The sequence below is a fragment of the Hypanus sabinus genome, chromosome 24 (genome assembly GCF_030144855.1).
Source record: "Hypanus sabinus isolate sHypSab1 chromosome 24, sHypSab1.hap1, whole genome shotgun sequence".
NCBI lineage: Eukaryota > Metazoa > Chordata > Chondrichthyes > Myliobatiformes > Dasyatidae > Hypanus > Hypanus sabinus.
The window spans coordinates 27,139,113-27,157,019 of record NC_082729.1 but is presented as its reverse complement, the minus strand read 5'-3'; the positions used below and the strand labels follow the sequence as shown (position 1 = coordinate 27,157,019).

Below are 17,907 nucleotides of genomic sequence, written 5' to 3'. Positions count from 1 at the left end.
CTTCGTATTAATATGTACATATTAATGAGCATAATATGAATATTTATTAGCGCTATCGCCCGTTGCTGTGCCTGGGCCAAACCATGCGGTCTTTGAAAAGAAGTCAGTAAAACTCCCTTAAGTGTACGGGAATTAAATAATGCATCTTTTTATGCAATGTTCACATTTATTATTTTCAGTAGAATGCACTGATTCTATTTTAATATGGGATTGAAAAGATTTACAACAGGTGGTGTTGGTAGGTCACCCTCGCGGAGGAACGGGGAAAGCTAGTGCGCATGCGCAGACCGGGGGGGGGAGGGGCGGGAAGGTGAGGGCGGTCCCCAGAACGGCGCAGGCGCAGTGGGTGGCGGCGGCCGTTGGGATTCAAAGCAGGGAAGGAGAAACCGGTCGGACCGGGAGACGATGGCGGCAGCGGCCTTCCAGCGCTCGTTCGACCCCGAGGACCACGAGCTGGACAAGGGATTCCGGCTGACGGCTCTCTCCGACCTGAAAGGATGAGGCTGCAAGGTCCCGCAGGAGGTGCTGCTCAAACTCCTGCAGGGACTCGAGCCGGAGCCGCAGCCCGACGCCGGGGCTGGCGGCGACGACGACAACAGCCAGTTCCTGGGCACCGTCATGCCGCGGATCGGTGAGGACCCCTTCTCCCCCTCCCCCAGACCTCGGCGTGCCGGAGTGCGGCTTGTGGACCCGCCGGGCCTCGGAGCCGCCTACCGGCCAATCGCGGTGCCATTGTGCGAGAGGTAGACAGATCAACCAACGGGGGGATGACACGTCGGTTTGATCGATGGCTGGCCGAGCCACCCAAAGGCGTCGGCGCCTGACTGACAGCAGCCGTACTCAGTGAGAACGGTTATCTCTTGATTGACGGGCAGCGCCACCAATCATTGGGGGCGGGAGCCCATGTACGAAGGGGATTGGTCTGATACCCTGAGGCGGGCGTTCAGGCTCAGGTGATGGGCAGGGCATGAACGCAGCCTTTGCCCCAGATGGAATCCAGGGAGGAATTTGGACTTCAGACACCATCGATCCCCGTCACTGCAAATGCCCCTATCAGAATATTGCTCCTTGCCTCGTTTTTGGATGACCCCCAGCCGGGGGATAGCAGCCTTGTGGTGGTGGGGGATGGGGGGGGGGGGTGCACGGCAAGATCTCAGGATAGCAGCCCGTTCTATGCTGAAGGGGGGGAGGACTTTGCCCCAGGAAAATGGCGAGGTTGTGGTTTGGTGGAGGGGACCTACCTCCGAACAGGACTGCCATTTCCCTGAAAGGTTGGCCGCCCATCTGCCCACAACTGAATTTAAAGAATGAAGTCTCAAAAACTTGGTGGGGGGGGGTGATTGCAGTAATTTGTCAATTAGAGGGTCTATTCAATCTCCCAACCTCTCTTGTGTCCCTGCTCACACTACATTCCAGCCTGGTAAGCTTGAGTTTTCTCTTGGTGGGTTCTCAGGTGGCCGTATATTGGTGCAGTGTACTTGGAGTGGCAGCCTTGCACTCCCACCTCCCCACACCGTGCATCTTATTGTCCTGAGGGCGGTGTAGCCAGTTAGCCAGCTAGGCCCTGGGACTGCGGTGGAACAGCGCCGCCTGCGTTCCATGCACATTCTGCAGCACTGAAGTGGTTCCCCTGCCCAGTAGCTCCCCAGGCATTCTGTCAGTCTCTTCGTGTCTTCCCCCGCCTGCGGGAACTCTTGAGCAATGCACACGAAATGCTGGAGGAGTCCAGCAGGCCAGGCAGTGTCTGTGCAGGGCAATGAACAGTCAACGTATTGGAATGAGCCCTTTCAACTCAAAGTAAACTCTCTGTTAAAGTGCATGTATGTCACCATACACAGCCTGGGGGTTCATTTCCTTGCAGGCACTCACAGCAGAACAAAGAAACACAAAAGCATCATTGAAAAACTAGTAGAGAGGGACAAGAAACAACGTGTAGAAGAAGAAAAGTTACAAATACAAATGGAATCAGTTCAATGTTGGAGTGAGTGAAGTTATTGACAATGCTTCAGAAGCCTGATAGTTGAGGGGTAATAAGTGTTCCTGATGAGGGAGTGGTGAGGGGCCTGAGGCTCCTGTCCCTCGTTCCCTTCAGCAGTGAGGAGAGTGTGAACTGGATGGTGAGGGTCTTTGATGCACACTGCTCCTTGTCGATGGTGGGGAGGGCTTTGCCTGTGACGGACTGGACTGCGTCCACCACTTAGGCTTTTCCGCTCTTGGGAATTGATGTTTCAATTACCAAACCCCATTATCAAAGAGTCGCTGTAATGAAGGGTCTTGGTCTGAAATAGTGACGTTTTATTCTGCTCTATAAACGGTGAGTTGTGTGTGTGTTGTACCCGTAGCAAGCTTTTGCAAATGTTGACTGAAATGGGGGCAAATTAGATACATGGCGGACATTGTGCCCTCAAAGTGTCTGCTGGCTGCAGGAACTGCCCTTTCAAAATATCCACCAGCAGACGGCATTAGGTTTCACACCCCTGCTGCGCGGCTGATCCCAGGGCCTGGACTGACATCAAGCTGACCATCTGTTGCAGGGATCGGGATGGATTCCTGTGTGATCCCGCTGCGGCATGGCGGCCTCTCCCTTGTACAGACCACAGACTTCTTCTACCCGCTGGTTGATGACCCCTACATGATGGTAGGTTGCCGCTGTTACCTGCGTCGTCTTTCCACTGGGTGGGGCAATTTGTTCACTTCAGAGTTTCCTTTCATACACCCAGCTATTGAACCGCATTCAGAGCCGCTCTGGGCACCACGTCACTGATAAAAACCTGCAGGCTGCACTGTATTAGGGGTGAAGTGTAAACTGTCACTGTGACCCCAGGGTATGGTACCGGTGGGGACTGGTCTGTCACTCTGTGACACTGGGGTACGGTACCGGTGGGGTCGGGTCCGTCACTGTGTGACACCGGGGTACGGTACTGGTGGGGATGGGTCTGTAACTCTGTGACACTGGGGTACGGTACCGGTGGGAACGGGTCTGTCACTGTGTGACACCGGGGTACGGTACTGGTGGGGACGGGTCTGTCACTGTGTAACACCGGGGGTACGGTACCGATGGGGCGGGTCTGTCACTGTGCAACACCGGGGTACGGTACTGGTGGGGTGGGGAAGGGTCTGTCACTGTGGAACACCGGGGTACGGTACAGTTGGGGTGGGGATGGGTCTGTCACTGTGGAACACTGGGGTACGGTGCCAATGGGGACGGGTCTGTCACTGTGCAACACCGGGGGTACGGTACCGATGGGGCGGGTCTGTCACTGCGACACCGGGGTACAGTACCGGTGGGGACAGGTCTGTCACTGTGCGACACCGGGGTACGGTACCGTTGGGGTGGGGATGGGTCTGTCACTGGAACACTGGGGTACGGTACCGGTGGGGACAGTTCTGTCATTGTAACACTGGGGTACGGTACCGGTGGGGACGGGTCCGTCACTGTGTGACACCAGGGTACGGTACTGGTGGGGACAGGTCTGTCACTGTGTGACACCGGGGTACGGTACCGGTGGGGACGGGTCTGTCACTGTGTGACACCGGGCTACGGTACCGGTGGGGATGGGTCTGCCACTGTGTGACACTGGGGTACGGTACCGTTGGGGACGGGTCCGTCACTGTGTGACACCGGGGTACGGTACTGGTGGGGACGGGTCTGTCACTGTGCGACACCGGGGTACGGTACCGGTGGGGACGGGTCTGTCACTGTGCGACACCAGGGTACGGTACCGGTGGGGACAGGTCTGTCATTGTAACACTGGGGTACGGTACCGGTGGGGATGGGTCTGTCAGTGTGTGACACTGGGGTATGGTACCTGTGGGGAGGGGTCTGTCAGTGTGTGACACCGGGGTATGGTACCTGTGGGGATGGGTCTGTCAGTGTGTGACACCGGGGTATGGTACTGGTGGGGATGGGTCTGTCAGTATGTGACACCGGGGTACGGTACCTGTGGGGACTGGTCTGTCAGTGTGTGACATCGGGGTACGGTACCGGTGGGGATGGGTCCGTCACTGTGTGACACCGGGGTACGGTACCGGTGGGGACGGGTCCGTCACTGTGTGACACCGGGGTACGGTACCGGTGGGGACGGGTCTGTCATTGTGCAACACCGGGGTATGGTACCGGTGGGGTGGGTCACTGTGCAACACCGGGGGTACAGTACTGGTGGGGACGGGTCTGTCATTGTAACACTGGGGTACGGTACCGGTGGGGACGGGTCTGACACTGTGTGACACCGGGGTACGGTACCGGTGGGGATGGGTCTGTCAGTGTGTGACACCGGGGTACTGTACCGGTGGGGACGGGTCCGTCACTGTAACACCAGGGTACGGTACCGGTGGGGATGGGTCCGTCACTGTAACACTGGGGTACGGTACCGGTGGGGACGGGTCTGTCACTGTGTAACACCGGGGTATGGTACCGGTGGGGATGGGTCTGTCAGTGTATGACCGCAGGGTTGGTCTCTGCACATTGCCTTGCCTCACCCCTCACGGTTGTGGACCCATCTGCATCCGGTCAGCGCCTTGTCCTAACCATGTGACTTCTCCCTCTCCCTTGCCCCAGGGCCGTATTGCCTGCGCCAATGTCCTGAGCGATCTCTACGCCATGGGCATCACGGAGTGCGACAACATGCTGATGCTGCTGAGTGTGAGCCAGAAAATGACCGAGAAGGTGAGGTTGCCGAGGGGAGAGTGAGGGAGCCTCCACTCTCAGAGTGCCTTTGCATTGTACGGTGAATGAGTCACAAAGGTACTGGGGTGACCTGGTGGATACATCGAGACCATCCTAGCTGGATACATCCTGTCTTGGTACAGGAACTGCTCTGCCTGTGATATGAGAAATTGCAGCCCTGCCTATCACTTCTATCCAATACCCATTAACCTATTAAACATTGCAAAGGCTAGATCAGGGGTTCACAGATAACTCAGTTAACGGTAAGGCTGCATGGCAAAAAAAGCTGGGAAGCCCTGGCCTAGATAGAGTGGATGTTTCCAGTAGTACGGGAGTCCAGGGACAGCGGTCACAGCTTCAAAATACTGGGACGTCTCTTTAGAAGAGAGAAGAGGGGGGAGCTTCTTCCACCAGAGGGTGTTGAATCTATGGAATTCATTGCCATTGATGGGTGTGGAGGCGAAGTCATTGGATATATTTAAAGCATAAGTTGTTGGGTTCTTGATTAGTAAGGGAGAAAAGGCAGGTAAAAGGGTGGGGGGTGGTTCAGATGGATAATTCGCACTGCTGCATGTAAGGAATTTGTACGTTCTCCGCATGACCATGTGGGTTTCCTCCCACAATCCAAAGATGTGCCTGTTGGTCATTGTAAGTTGTCCCGTGGTTAGGCTAGGTTTGCTGGGCAGCTTGAAGGGCTGGAAGGGTCTGGTTAACGCAGTATCTCAATAAAATGTCCAGTCGGCCCTCCTTATCCACAAGGGATTGGCTCTGGGACCTCCCGTGGATACCAAAAAACGCGGATGCTCAAGTCCCTTATATAAAATGGCGTAGTATTTGCATATAACCTGCACACATCCTCCCGTATACTTTAAATCATCTCTAGATTACTTATAATATCTAATACAATGTAAATGCTATGTAAATAGTTGTTCTGTAATGTTTAGGGAATATTGACAAGAAAAAGACTACATGTTCCTCTCGCTCACAACACAAGCAGCGAACAAACGAGCTGCGCGGCGAACAATGATCAAACGAGTAAAACTTTTAATCATCTCTCGATCATAGAACGTAACAATACAGTGGAAATGCTATGTAAATGGTTGTTACACTGTCTTGTTTAGGGGATATTGTCAAGAAAAATATTGTACATGCTTCCCTCGCTCACAATACAAGCAGCGAACAATGATCAAACGAGTAAAACTTGTAATACCAGTACAGTAGTTGTTACACTGTCTTGTTTGGGGAATAAGGACGCTTTGGAGGAGGCTCAATAATACTAAAGTATTAATACGAGATGTGAGGCGAACAATGCTCGAAGAACGATAGACAACAATGCTGGAAGAACTCTTCTAGGTTTTCTTGATTTGCGGTTGGTTGATTTCACGCATGCGGAACTCGGATTAGGAGGGCCGACTTAATATTTAAAATATAGTAAATCAGCCAAGATGGAATAGCGGTGTAGACTTTATTTGGCTCCTTTGACAAGGTCTTCTCAGCAGATCAGGGAGGCAGCCAGTGTTATGAAGGACCCCTCCCACCCTGGACATTCTCTCTCCTCCCCTCCATCAGACAGAAGGTACAAGTTCTGAAACACCTTCCACCAGGTTCAAGGACAGCTTCATACCCTCCTGCTATTGAGATTCTTGAGCGGACTTTTCATACACTTAGCGATGAATCTTTTTCTCAGCCTACCTCATCCTGGTGACTTTGCAATCCAGAGTTTTGAACGTCAAGAATGAGACATAGAACTTTGTTTCTGGGAATTGTAAAGTTTGATGCTGAAAGCTTGCAGCAAGGTGTGGTGTAGAGGGACTTGGGAATGATTCGCGAAAGGCCAGTTTATCAAGGTTATACTGGACATCAAATAATTTCGAAATTGTTTCTTCCTTAGGAACTTGCTTTTGTTTATGATAGACCACTTGAAGCTTTTTTTCTTTCTTTTTCAATCTTTTTATTGAGTTTCATATATAAAAAAAACATAACATAATAATGAATAGGTTATAAGTGCAATAGACTTGAAATTAAATTAATAATAAGATAACAATATCCTATTAAAATATCAACAGAAAAAAAAGTATATTAATCAATCAAGCCTATAATAATTATATATGAAAAAAATAAGAATAATCATCAAAAGAAAAAAAAATTAAAAATACAAGAAAAAAATATATATTGAGAAAAAAAAACACTAAACTAAAACTAACAAGGGCAATAATAACAGTTTATGATAGTGTCAAAAACTCCGGAACTCCATACCAGAACAAGAATAAACAGAGAGAAGGTCTGGAAGAGGCCAAATTAATTCATATGAAAATGTCGAATGAACGGTCCCCAAGTTTCTTCAAATTTAACTGATGAGTCAAAAATAGTGCTTCTAATTTTTTCCAAGCTCAGTTAAGAAATAGTTTGAGAGAACCACTGAAATGTGGTAGGAGGATTTACTTCTTTCCAATTTTGTAATATAGACCTTCTGGCCATTAATGTTACAAAAGCAATCATTCGTCTAATTGAAGGGGAAAACCGATTACCATCCTCATTTGGTATACCAAAAATTGCAGTAATAAAATGAGGTTGTAAATCGATATTCCAAATTGAGGAAATGGTAGCAAATATGTCCTTCCAATAGTTATATAAAGTGGGACATGACCAAAACATATGGGTCAATGAAGCCACATCTGAATGACATCTGTCACATTGAGGGTTAATATGAGAATAGAATCAAGCAAGCTTATCTTTAGACATATGAGCTCTATGTACAATTTTAAATTGTATTAAAGCATGTTCAGCACATATAGAAGAAGAATTAACCATTTGTAAATTTTTTTCTCATTTTTCTGTTGATATATTATATTGAAGTTCTTTTTCCCATTCTTGTTTAATTCTACCTGATATTTCTGGTTGTATCTTCATAATCATATTATAAGTAAAAGCCACTAATCCCTTCTGACAAGGATTTAAGGTAAAAATCAAATCTGAAAAATCCATTGAAGTTGAATTGGGGAAGGATGGTAGAACTTTATGTAAAAAAATTCTGATTTGTAAATATCTAAAAAAATTAGATTTAGGTAACTTAAATTTGTTGGAAAGTTGGTCGAAAGACATGAAACTACCTTCAAAAAAAAGATCACAAAAACATTTTATACCTTTCCTTTTCCATATGCTAAAAGCTTGATCTGTCAAAGAAGGTTTGAAAAAAAAATTAAGTAAAATAGGGCTATCAAGAACAAAGTTTTTCAGAGTAAAAAACTTACGAAATTGAAACCAAATTCGTAATGTATGTTTGACAACAGGGTTGGATATCTGTTTATTGAATTTAACTAAATCAGCAGGAAGAGAAGAACCAAGAACGGAGAATAGAGAATATCCCTGTGCCTCATTGCATTCTAAATTTACCCACTGTGGGCACAATGATGAATCCAAATCTAATTTCCAATATATTAAGTTACGAATATTATTCACCCAATAGTAAAATCTAAAGTTAGGTAAAGCTAAACCACCATCTTTTTTAGATTTTTGTAACTGCCTTTTACTTAACCTGGGGTTTTTATTTTGCCACACAAATGAGGAAATTTTTGAATCAATGTTATCAAAAAAAAGATTTAGGAATAAAAATTGGTAAAGCTTGAAATAAATATAAAAATTTTGGTAGAATCATCATTTTATTAGCATTAATCCGACCAACTAATGATAAGGATAAGGGAGACCATCTTGTAGTAAGTTGTTGAATTTGATGGAGCATAGGTAAAAAATTCAGTCTAAATAAATCTTTATATTTCTTGGTAATTTTTATACCTAAATAGATAAAGTTATCAGTAATAACTTTAAATGGTATCCTGTCATTCAATAAAGTTTGCGCGTTTAAAGGGAATAAATCACTCTTATCCAAGTTTAGTTTATAACCAGAAAAACTACTAAATTGAGCCAACAAGGATAAAATAGCGGGAAAAGACCTGTCAAGATCTGTCAGAAATATATAACAAGTCATCAGCATAAAGTGATAACTTGTATAACTTCTCATTACAGGTAATACCAAAAATATTAGGAGATTCACGAATAGCAATGGCTAAAGGTTCTAATGCGATATTAAATAATAAAGGACTTAAGGGACAACCTTGTCTCATACCACGAGATAATTGAAAAAAAGAGGATCTGTAATTATTTGTAAGAACAGAAGCAACAGGTTTATAATACATTAGTTTGATCCATGATATAAAATTAAAATATCTCAAAGCGTTAAATAAGTATGTCCATTCAACTCTATCAAAAGCTTTTTCAGCATCTAATGAAATAACACATTCTGGGATTGTGGGTGATGAAGTATAAATTATATTAATCAATTTTCTAACATTAAAAAAGGAATACCGATTCCTAATAAAACCAGTTTGGTCTTCTGAAATAATCTGTGATAGTACCTTTTCTAACCTAATAGCTAAAATTTTTGTAAGAATCTTAGAGTCTACATTTAATAGTGATATAGGGCGATAAGATGCACATCAAGTAGGATCCTTATCTTTTTTAAGAATTAGAGAGATAGTAGCTTCGTAAAAAGATTGAGGTAATCTCTTCTTAGCAAATGCATCATTAAAGATTTCACATAACCAAGGGGAAAGCAAAGAAGAAAATGTTTTTAAAAATTCTATAATATAACCATCAGGACCAGGAGCTTTCCCTGAATTCATTGATGAGATGGCCTCTCCTATTTCGGCCATAGAGATAGGAGCATCGAACAAGCTACGATCTTCATCTGTCAGTTTGGGAATATTCAAATTGTTAAAAAAATTATCCATCATGGACAGATCGCCATCAAATTCTGATTGATATAAAGATTTATGAAAATCTTGAAAAGTTTTATTGATTTCTTTATGATCAGTAGTTAGATTACCGTCTTGTTTACGAATTTTAATAATTTGTCGCTTAGTCGAAATAGCTTTTAATTGGTTAGCTAACAATTTACCAGTTCGATCACTATGGATATAAAATTGAGCCCTGGTCCTAATTAATTGATTCTCAATTGAAGAAGATAATAATAAGCTATGCTCCATTTGAAGCTCAACTCTCTTCTATAAAGTTCTTTGGTAGGAGTCACGGAATAAATCATCAATTTCTTTAATTTTATCCACTAATAAAGCAATATCTAAATATCTTTGTTTTCTTTTACCAACGGAATATGAGATAATTTGTCCACGGATAAAAGCCTTAAAAGAGTCCCAAAGTATTTCTCTGTCAATCTCTTCAGTATAGTTTGTTGAGAAAAACAAGTCAATTTGCTGTTTTATGTAGGTGATAAATTCTGGATCTTGAAGCAAAGTAGCGTTAAGTCTCCAAGATCTAGTATTATTGGAAAAGTCCGAAATCTTGATAGATAACTTCAAAGGTGCATGATCCGAAATAGTAATAGAATCATATTTACAATCAGTAACATCCGTTAATAAACGATGATCAATAAGGAAATAATCAATTCTAGAGTAACTGTGATATACATGTGAAAAGAACGAAAATTCTTTATCTTTAGGGTTCAAAAACTGCCATATTTCAGTAATTCCCGAATCAACCATAAAAGAATTCATAAGTAAGGCTGATCTATTCGGAAGAATTCGGATAGGTTTAGATCTATCCATCAAAGGATTCAGACAACAATTGAAATCTCCACCCATTATCAACATATATTCATTTAGATTAGGAAGGGAAGTAAATAAACGTTTAAAAAAAATCAGGGCAGTCAAAGTTTGGAGCATAAATATTAACTAGAACCACTTTTCGATTAAAAAGTGAACCAGTTATCAACAAAAATCTGCCCTGTGGATCAGAAATAATTTCATGATGTGTAAACGAAATTGAGGGGGTCTATAAAAATAGACACACCCCTAATTTTGGCAGTACAATTTGAGTGAAATTGTTGACCCTTCCAGAACCTAAAAAAAACGTTGATTATCCTCCCTCCAAATATGGGTCTCCTGTGCAAAAATAATATTAGCATTTAGTCTATGGAATACTTTAAATATTTTTTTACGTTTAATCGGATGATTTAAACCATTAGTATTCCAAGAGATAAAGTTAATAGGCATATCCATCATGCCAATATTAGTTGTGTGTATCATAAAAGGTTAAAAAGACACATAACCCATAATTCAGGAAGAAGGAAAAATGATTCAGGAGCAACCGGAGAACATGACACCTCAACAATATTAATAATTTAAAGTCGGCCCATAAACTAAAAGCAAAAAAATAAAAAGCAAAAGCGTGAAAAAAGATCCCTACCCCCTCCCCCAACCCCACGAAAAAGAGCCAAGCGGCAGGCGCACAAACTAATACTAATATTACCCCCATTTTCAAGATGGCAACTCCACGAAAAGAAAGAAAAGATAAACTATATAACACCCAGATATAAATACAGGGTTGTAAAAAGAAAGAATATATATCAATCAAAATGAAAAAATAATATAAAAAAGCAAAAAATCATTAATAAAAAAAAGGATAACCATTGAAGTTTAAAATAGTGTAATATGCCTTTAAAAAAAGATTCCATATTCAAATATAAGAAAATGACATTTCAAAAACAGAGACTTATGGGAAGAAGATACGACATTTTGAAAGGACCATATTACAGAATATAAATGTAAATTCACCAACCTTTTTTTTTAAAAGAAAGGTCATCAAAATAAGATTAAAAAAGGATTCAATAACCACTACAATATATATATAAAAAAAAGGTCCAAAAATTCAAAACATTCGTCCCATTCTCAAATACAGGCAAATAAACGCTTACGGAAAGCAAAGTCTTATGGGAAAAAGAAACAACATCTTAAAAAATAAATCATTATTACAAAGTCTTAACATGTATATCTAATTTAGAGGAAAAAAACTTAATTAAGAAAAAAGACATTGTAGTAAAATTAAAAGAGCATCTGTAAATCATGATAATAAAAAAAACCAGGTCTACAGACCAAAGTAAAAAGCTATACCGCAGCTTCATAAATTAAAGCCTAAAAACGGAATGGCGTCTTCTCTCCAAAAATTCTTCAACATAACACATAGTTCAAATTGTACTAGAAGACCGATATTCTTCAACGAATTTCTTCGCTTCTTCCGGAGTATTAAAGAAGCGCTGACTGTCATCACTCAACGTAATTCTAAGATTCGCTGGGTATCTTAAAGCTTGTTTAAGTCCAATCGAATGAATCTCTGCCATCACCGGTTTAAAAGCGATTCTCGCCCTCATCACCTCGAATGAATAATCTTCAACAATACGAAACTTGTTGCTTCTGTGAGAAATCATACCTTTCTGTCGAGCTAATCGAATTAAAAGCTCTTTCTCCCGAGGATAATGGAGACGGACAATCACAGCTCGTGGCTTGTCTCTCGCAGCCGAAAATCTCGAAACTCTGTGGACACAATCAATAGTAGGTTTAACCCGCAAAGCGTCCTCGCCAAAAATTTCCCACAATAAGTTAGAGAAATATTCAGTTAAGTCATCAGACTCAACATTTTCGGGAAATCCAATAATACGCAAGTTCTGTCTGCGAGATCGGTTTTTAAGATCGGTGATTTTAAACTTATTCTGCTCCACTATTTTAGCGGTCGACCGTACCTTCTCCTCCAAAGTTTCGATTGTACGTATTTTTTCACAAATTATCTTGTCAAGAGCTGCAAACTTTTCTTCATGCCGTTCAATATCTGCTGCCTGCGATTGAAGCTTGATACCAAATGATCTAACGACTTCTTCAAGTTCAGACATTTTCGCATTAAGTTTATTTTCCAGACTTGCAAGTTTAGTATCCAGTTTAGTATCCAGAAGACTGGAGATTGCATCGAGAGATATAGGGTCTTTAGACGATTTCTTAGGTACAGACATTTTAAGTTTGAAAAAATTAAATCAAGTATTATTTTAAAAAAGAAATAAATCATAAATATCAACCCATGTAATTAAGTACGAAAAGATTTGATTAAAGGGTGATTATAGCTTAAAAAATGAAGAGCGCCTAAAAGGCAGATGTCTACGTCGCCATCTTGAAACTCCACCCCCACTTGGAGCTGAACACACATAGATCATGTAGGAATTTGGAGAAATAACCGTTGAATGTAATTTGGATGTGTACATGGATATGGCGCTTCTAATGTCCAGGTGCATGTGGACGGGTCTAGGCAGGATAACAGATTGCTGTGGACCAGATGGGCCTGTTCTTGTGCTGTAGTGCTCTTGGCTGTAAGATCTGGCAGACCAAAGTGCACCTTTGATGATCCTCCAGGTGCTCTTGACGTTCGTCTCTGCACCCCAGCTGGAACACATTCCATAGAGCGCAGAGGCCTCTAAGTCACAAGGACCTTCCTTTTAAAAAAAAAATTTGTTCTGTAAGGAGGGAGGTGCTCGTCTCAGCCTCATCACAGCCGGCCCAGGGAGAGCCCGTGCTTCGGAGGGGCAAGGGTTGAGATTCTGACTACACGGGAGGGCTCCCCACACTGCCCAGTGGGGCCTTGGTGCTTGCTAGTGAGATGTCTGATACTGAAGGGGGGGGGGTGGGCATTTAAGGTGGCCAGGGCAAAGTTCAAAGATGTATGGGGTCGTCCTCACACAGAGGGTGGTAGTAGAATGGGATTGCAGGGCAGGTGGTGGAGGCAGATACGATAGAGGTGTTAAAGAGTCGTTAGGCAGGAGCGCCAGTGTGCAGAAAATGGAAAGGTACGGGCGTTATGTGATAGATTGGCATTTTGTGTCACACATGCATCAAAACATCTAGTGAAATGCATCTTCTGTGCCAGCGAGCAACACAGTCCGAGGACAGCCTCCAGTTTCGTGTACTCGCAGAATAGACACTTCTGGCCCTTCGAACTGTGCCGCCCAGTGATCCCCAGTGTACTATCCTAATCACAGGAAAATGTATAATGACCGATTAACGTGCCCACCGATAGTTCTCCACGGGGGGTGGGGGGGGAGCAATACAGGCAGCGGCAGGAATTGAACCCGGGTCTTGGAATGTGGGAGGAAACCCATCAGGAGAACAACAGGAAAGCGTTATGCTAACTGCTACTGTGCTGCCCTGAGAAGCTTCTAGAAAACATAGAATTGGCTATATTACTGGCAAATTCACTAAACAATTATGCATATACACAGGTGACAGTGTAAACATTACAAGCAAGCAGAGGAAAGTGAAATTGCCAGAGAAGTAACAATTCTATACCCCGATCAACACATGTCAATAATAAATTTCTTCCCATAAAAGAATCTGGATCTACCTCCGGGGTGGAGGCAGATCTGGAAACTCAGGATGGATCGGTGAGGATGCCCTCCCACAAGGTGCGTCTGGGAGTGGCGCTGTTGGGGTGGGGAGCAGTTCTTGGAAGGTGGGGGAACAATGTGACAGCGGTTAACGGCCTCTTCTGCCTCTGCCTGCCGCAGGAACGGGACAAGGTGGTACCCCTGATGATCCGGGGCTTCAAGGACGCAGCGGAGGAGGGTGGCACCTCGGTGACCGGCGGGCAGACAGTGGTGAATCCGTGGATCATCATTGGCGGTGTGGCCACTGTGGTCTGCCAACCCAATGAGTTCATCATGTGAGTTGGGCTAGCGGCACTCTCGTGCGTTTCTCGCACTCTCTCTCATAGTGGGGGCTGCCAGAAGAGCCAGCAGCAGTGATTGGCTGCCGGTTCATGATGACCCCTTTCCGTTCCCTCTTGCTGGTAAATTTTTGTGTTCATAAACAATAGATTCAATTGTTATTTAAATAATGAAAGATTATACCGTGCTGTTAAGCGGAGGGACATGGGAGTGCTGGTGCGTGAATTGCAAAAGTTTGCTTCACAGGTGCAGTGGGGTATCATTGCCAGAGGGATTGAATTTAAGAGCAGGGAGGTTGTGCTGCAAATGGACAGTGTAGTGCTGAGGCTGCACCTTGAGTATTGCGTGCAGTTATGGTCTCTGTACTTGAGGGAAGATATATTGGAGGCACTGGTAAGTGAGACTGGAAGCAGGGCACACATCCTAATGATTTGGGGGGAGATGAGGAAGAACAGCTTTTCTCAGAGAGCAGTGAACCTGTGGCATCCTCTGCCCAGGGAAGCAGCAAGGGCTACCTCATTAAGTAGATTTAAGACAGAGCAGGAGAATCGAGGGTTATGGGGAGAACGAGCCAGCTCAGCCGTGATCTTACTGAATGTCGGAGCAGGCTCGACTGGCCAGGTGGGCGACCTGCTCCTATTTCTTATGTTCTGCTGTTGTTTCCCAAGGCCCGACAACGCGGTCCCGGGTGACGTGCTGGTGCTGACAAAGCCTCTGGGGACGCAGGTCGCTGTGAACAGCCACCAGTGGTTGGAGAACGTGAGTTGCGGGACGGCGCTGAGATGCGTTTGTCGGGGGGGGGGGGTAAGAAGTGTGGGAGGGTGCCATCTTGGAGTGGGGATCCCTTTGCTGACTGACCCACGGGTGATTCGCAGGTCTGACCTCGACTTCGACTGGGGTGAGCTGCTGGTGATTCAGAAGGTCCGCCCCAACCCCCCCCCCCCCCCCCGAGATCTCCACGTCCCTCCGATTCCAGCTGCTCGCAGCTTTCAGCCTCACTCTCTGGTGCACAAATACGTGTGCGTACAGATGCAATTTAAAAAAAATGCATGCTGCAGTCACAAGCACACAGAATACACAAGGACAACATCAGCTACGCATAAATTTTACAAGAAAAAGCAGAGTTAGGACAAAAAAATCATCTTTTTTGTGCAAAGTAATCATAGTGATCTATATTATTGCCCGTAGTATTCCCAGTATTAACTGGAGTTTAGAAGAATGTGGGGTGGGGGAATCTCATTGAAACATATTGAATATTGAAAGGCCTGGATAGAGTGGGTGTGGAGAGGATATTTCCTGTAGTGGGGGAGTCTAGGACCAGAGGATGGTGAATCTGTAGAATTCATTGCTATAGACGGAAGCCAGATAATTTAAATAAAGTGGAGGTCGATAGGTTCTTGATTAGTTAGGGGATCAAAGGTTAGGCAGGAATAATAAATTGAGGGGAATAATTAATCGGCCTGATAGAATGGCAGAGCTGACTTGATAGGTTGAATGGCTTAATTTAGTTCCTTATGTCTCACGATCTTACTGAGGTAGTGATTAGGGTTGAGGTGGTTAGTCCATAGACTATAGAAAAGTACAGCACAGTATGGGTTTTCAGCTCATAAATACTGTAACTGGTGTATATAAAGCTACACAATATACACAAAGAAAACATAATATAACCAATCCTTTCCACATGGTCTGTTTTTCTATCATCCACATTATCTGTCTAAGATTCTCAAGTATTATTAATGTATCTGTCTCGACCTTGGCCGCACGTTCACCCACCACTATCCCCTAAGTATTCCTCCTCTCTCAAATGGATTTCCTCTGGTATTGGTTACTGCTGCCCTGGAAAAAGATGCTGGCTGTCTACTCTTATCTATGCCTCTCATAATCTTATACACCTCTGGCAAGTTGCCCCTCTCATCACCTGTTACTCCAAAGAGAAAAGCCTTGGCTCCTCCAGCCTTTCCTCTGAAGAAGTGCCCTACAATCTGGGTGAATCTCCTCTGCAGCCTCTTGTTCAGAACCGAATAATTGAAGGTTTCAGCAACTGAACAGCTGAAGGGAAGTAGCTGTTCTTGAACAAAACAAACATGGAGCAGTGCAGGGCCTTCAGCCCTTGATACTGTGCAGACCCCTTGACCTACTCTTAAGATTAATCTAACCTTTCCCTCTCACAGAACCCTCCATTTTTCTGTCCTCCATGTGCCTATCTACAGGTCTCTTAAACATCCTCAATGTGTCTGCCTCTACCACCACCCTTGGCAACACGTTCCATGCACCCACCACTCTGTGGGTTTAAAAAGAACCCTATACCTTTCATTCACCTTAAAAGAATACCCACTCATATTAGCCGTGAGAAGAAGGCTGTCCACTCAATCCAGACAGCTCTGTCAAACCACATCTCATCCTACTTTGCTCCAAGGAGAAAAGCCCTTTCCCCTTAAAACATGTTCCCAAATCCGGGCAGCATCCCGGTAAATCTCCTCTGCCCCCTTTTGTTGCAGAACCAATAGAAGGGTTCAGGAACCTAATGGTTAAAAGGAAGGAGCAGCTCCTGGTGGTGTGGGACTTCCTGAGTTTCTTCTACTTCTGTTTTATTGTAGAAAAGAGGTTTATTGTCCTCATTCTGTCCCAATTTCTGATTGCTCTGTCCTCAGCCAGGAGCTCCTCTCTCTGGGGATGACGGTTGGGGTGGGAGTTGGTGGATTTTGTGCTGCCCACCCTTCAGCCCCCTACTCCTCTCGAGCACTAACCCCGCCTCTCCCCGTCTCTCCGCAGCCTGAGAAGTGGAACAAGATCAAGCTGGTGGTCTCCCAAGAGGACGTGGAGCTCGCCTATCAGGAAGCCATGTTCAACATGGCCCGGCTAAACAGAACAGGTAACTCCCTCCATGCTGGTCACCCCTCCTCCCCTACACGCATGGCTCAGCCTCTGGGGCTGGCCAGGACCTTTTCTCTGTATATGTAGTGTTCAGCGCAGGACATCCTGATGATATGATGGATCCCGTGGAGATGGGTCTTGGGATTGGCAGGGGGCTGTCGGCACTGGAACTAGCCCTCCGTGCACAATGGTGTGTCAAACCTAACCAGACTAATCCCTTCTTTCTATATTTATCACCAATAACCAGGCTCAAATTCCCAGCATCGTCTGTAAGGAGTTTGTCCAGTTGACCATGAGGTCTCCTCTGAGTGCTCCATTGTCCTCCCACATTCCAAGCAGACAGAGATAAGGGATAGGTAGTTCTGAACATGCTATGCTGGCATCAACCTTGGTTGATGACACAAACGATTCATTTCACTGTACGTTTCGATGTACATGTGACAGATAGAGCTAATCGGATACACTATGTCTATAACCCTCCATTCTCTGCACATTGGTGCTCCTGTGATCCCATCCTGACAGCACACTCCCAACATCCACCACCCTCTCTGTGAAAGGAACTGATTGTTTCTCCGGTCACCCTTTGGTACTGGACATGTTGCTAGCAAGCACAAATGCCCCTCTTGGCTGGCAGTGAGAGGAGCCCTCGATGTCTGATCCTTCCTGTGTAGTGGGAATGTCGGCCTCTCCCCAGCTCAAGCACACGCCACCCTCGGGACAGCTGTGATGAGTTCCACCTATTTGCAGGCTGCGAGTTTTCCTGAGGAAGGTCCTTGTCGAGGTTTGTCCGTATGCCGTCCGCAGTGTCCCAGTG

General features: G+C 44.7%; 1 protein-coding gene across 1 annotated transcript in view; it reads left to right on the top strand.

The window, feature by feature from the left end:
• Window positions 1-324: 324 nt before the first annotated feature.
• LOC132380573 (selenide, water dikinase 1-like) overlaps window positions 325-17,907 on the top strand; it is a 24,011-nt gene continuing 6,428 nt past the window's right edge. Inside the window, exons 1-6 of the mRNA XM_059949481.1 lie at window positions 325-631; window positions 2,535-2,638; window positions 4,559-4,666; window positions 14,061-14,215; window positions 14,888-14,978; window positions 16,992-17,091. Of these exons, the coding sequence (XP_059805464.1) occupies window positions 619-631; window positions 2,535-2,638; window positions 4,559-4,666; window positions 14,061-14,215; window positions 14,888-14,978; window positions 16,992-17,091 (571 nt within the window). The 5' untranslated portion in view covers window positions 325-618. The remainder of the gene's footprint in view (window positions 632-2,534; window positions 2,639-4,558; window positions 4,667-14,060; window positions 14,216-14,887; window positions 14,979-16,991; window positions 17,092-17,907) is intronic.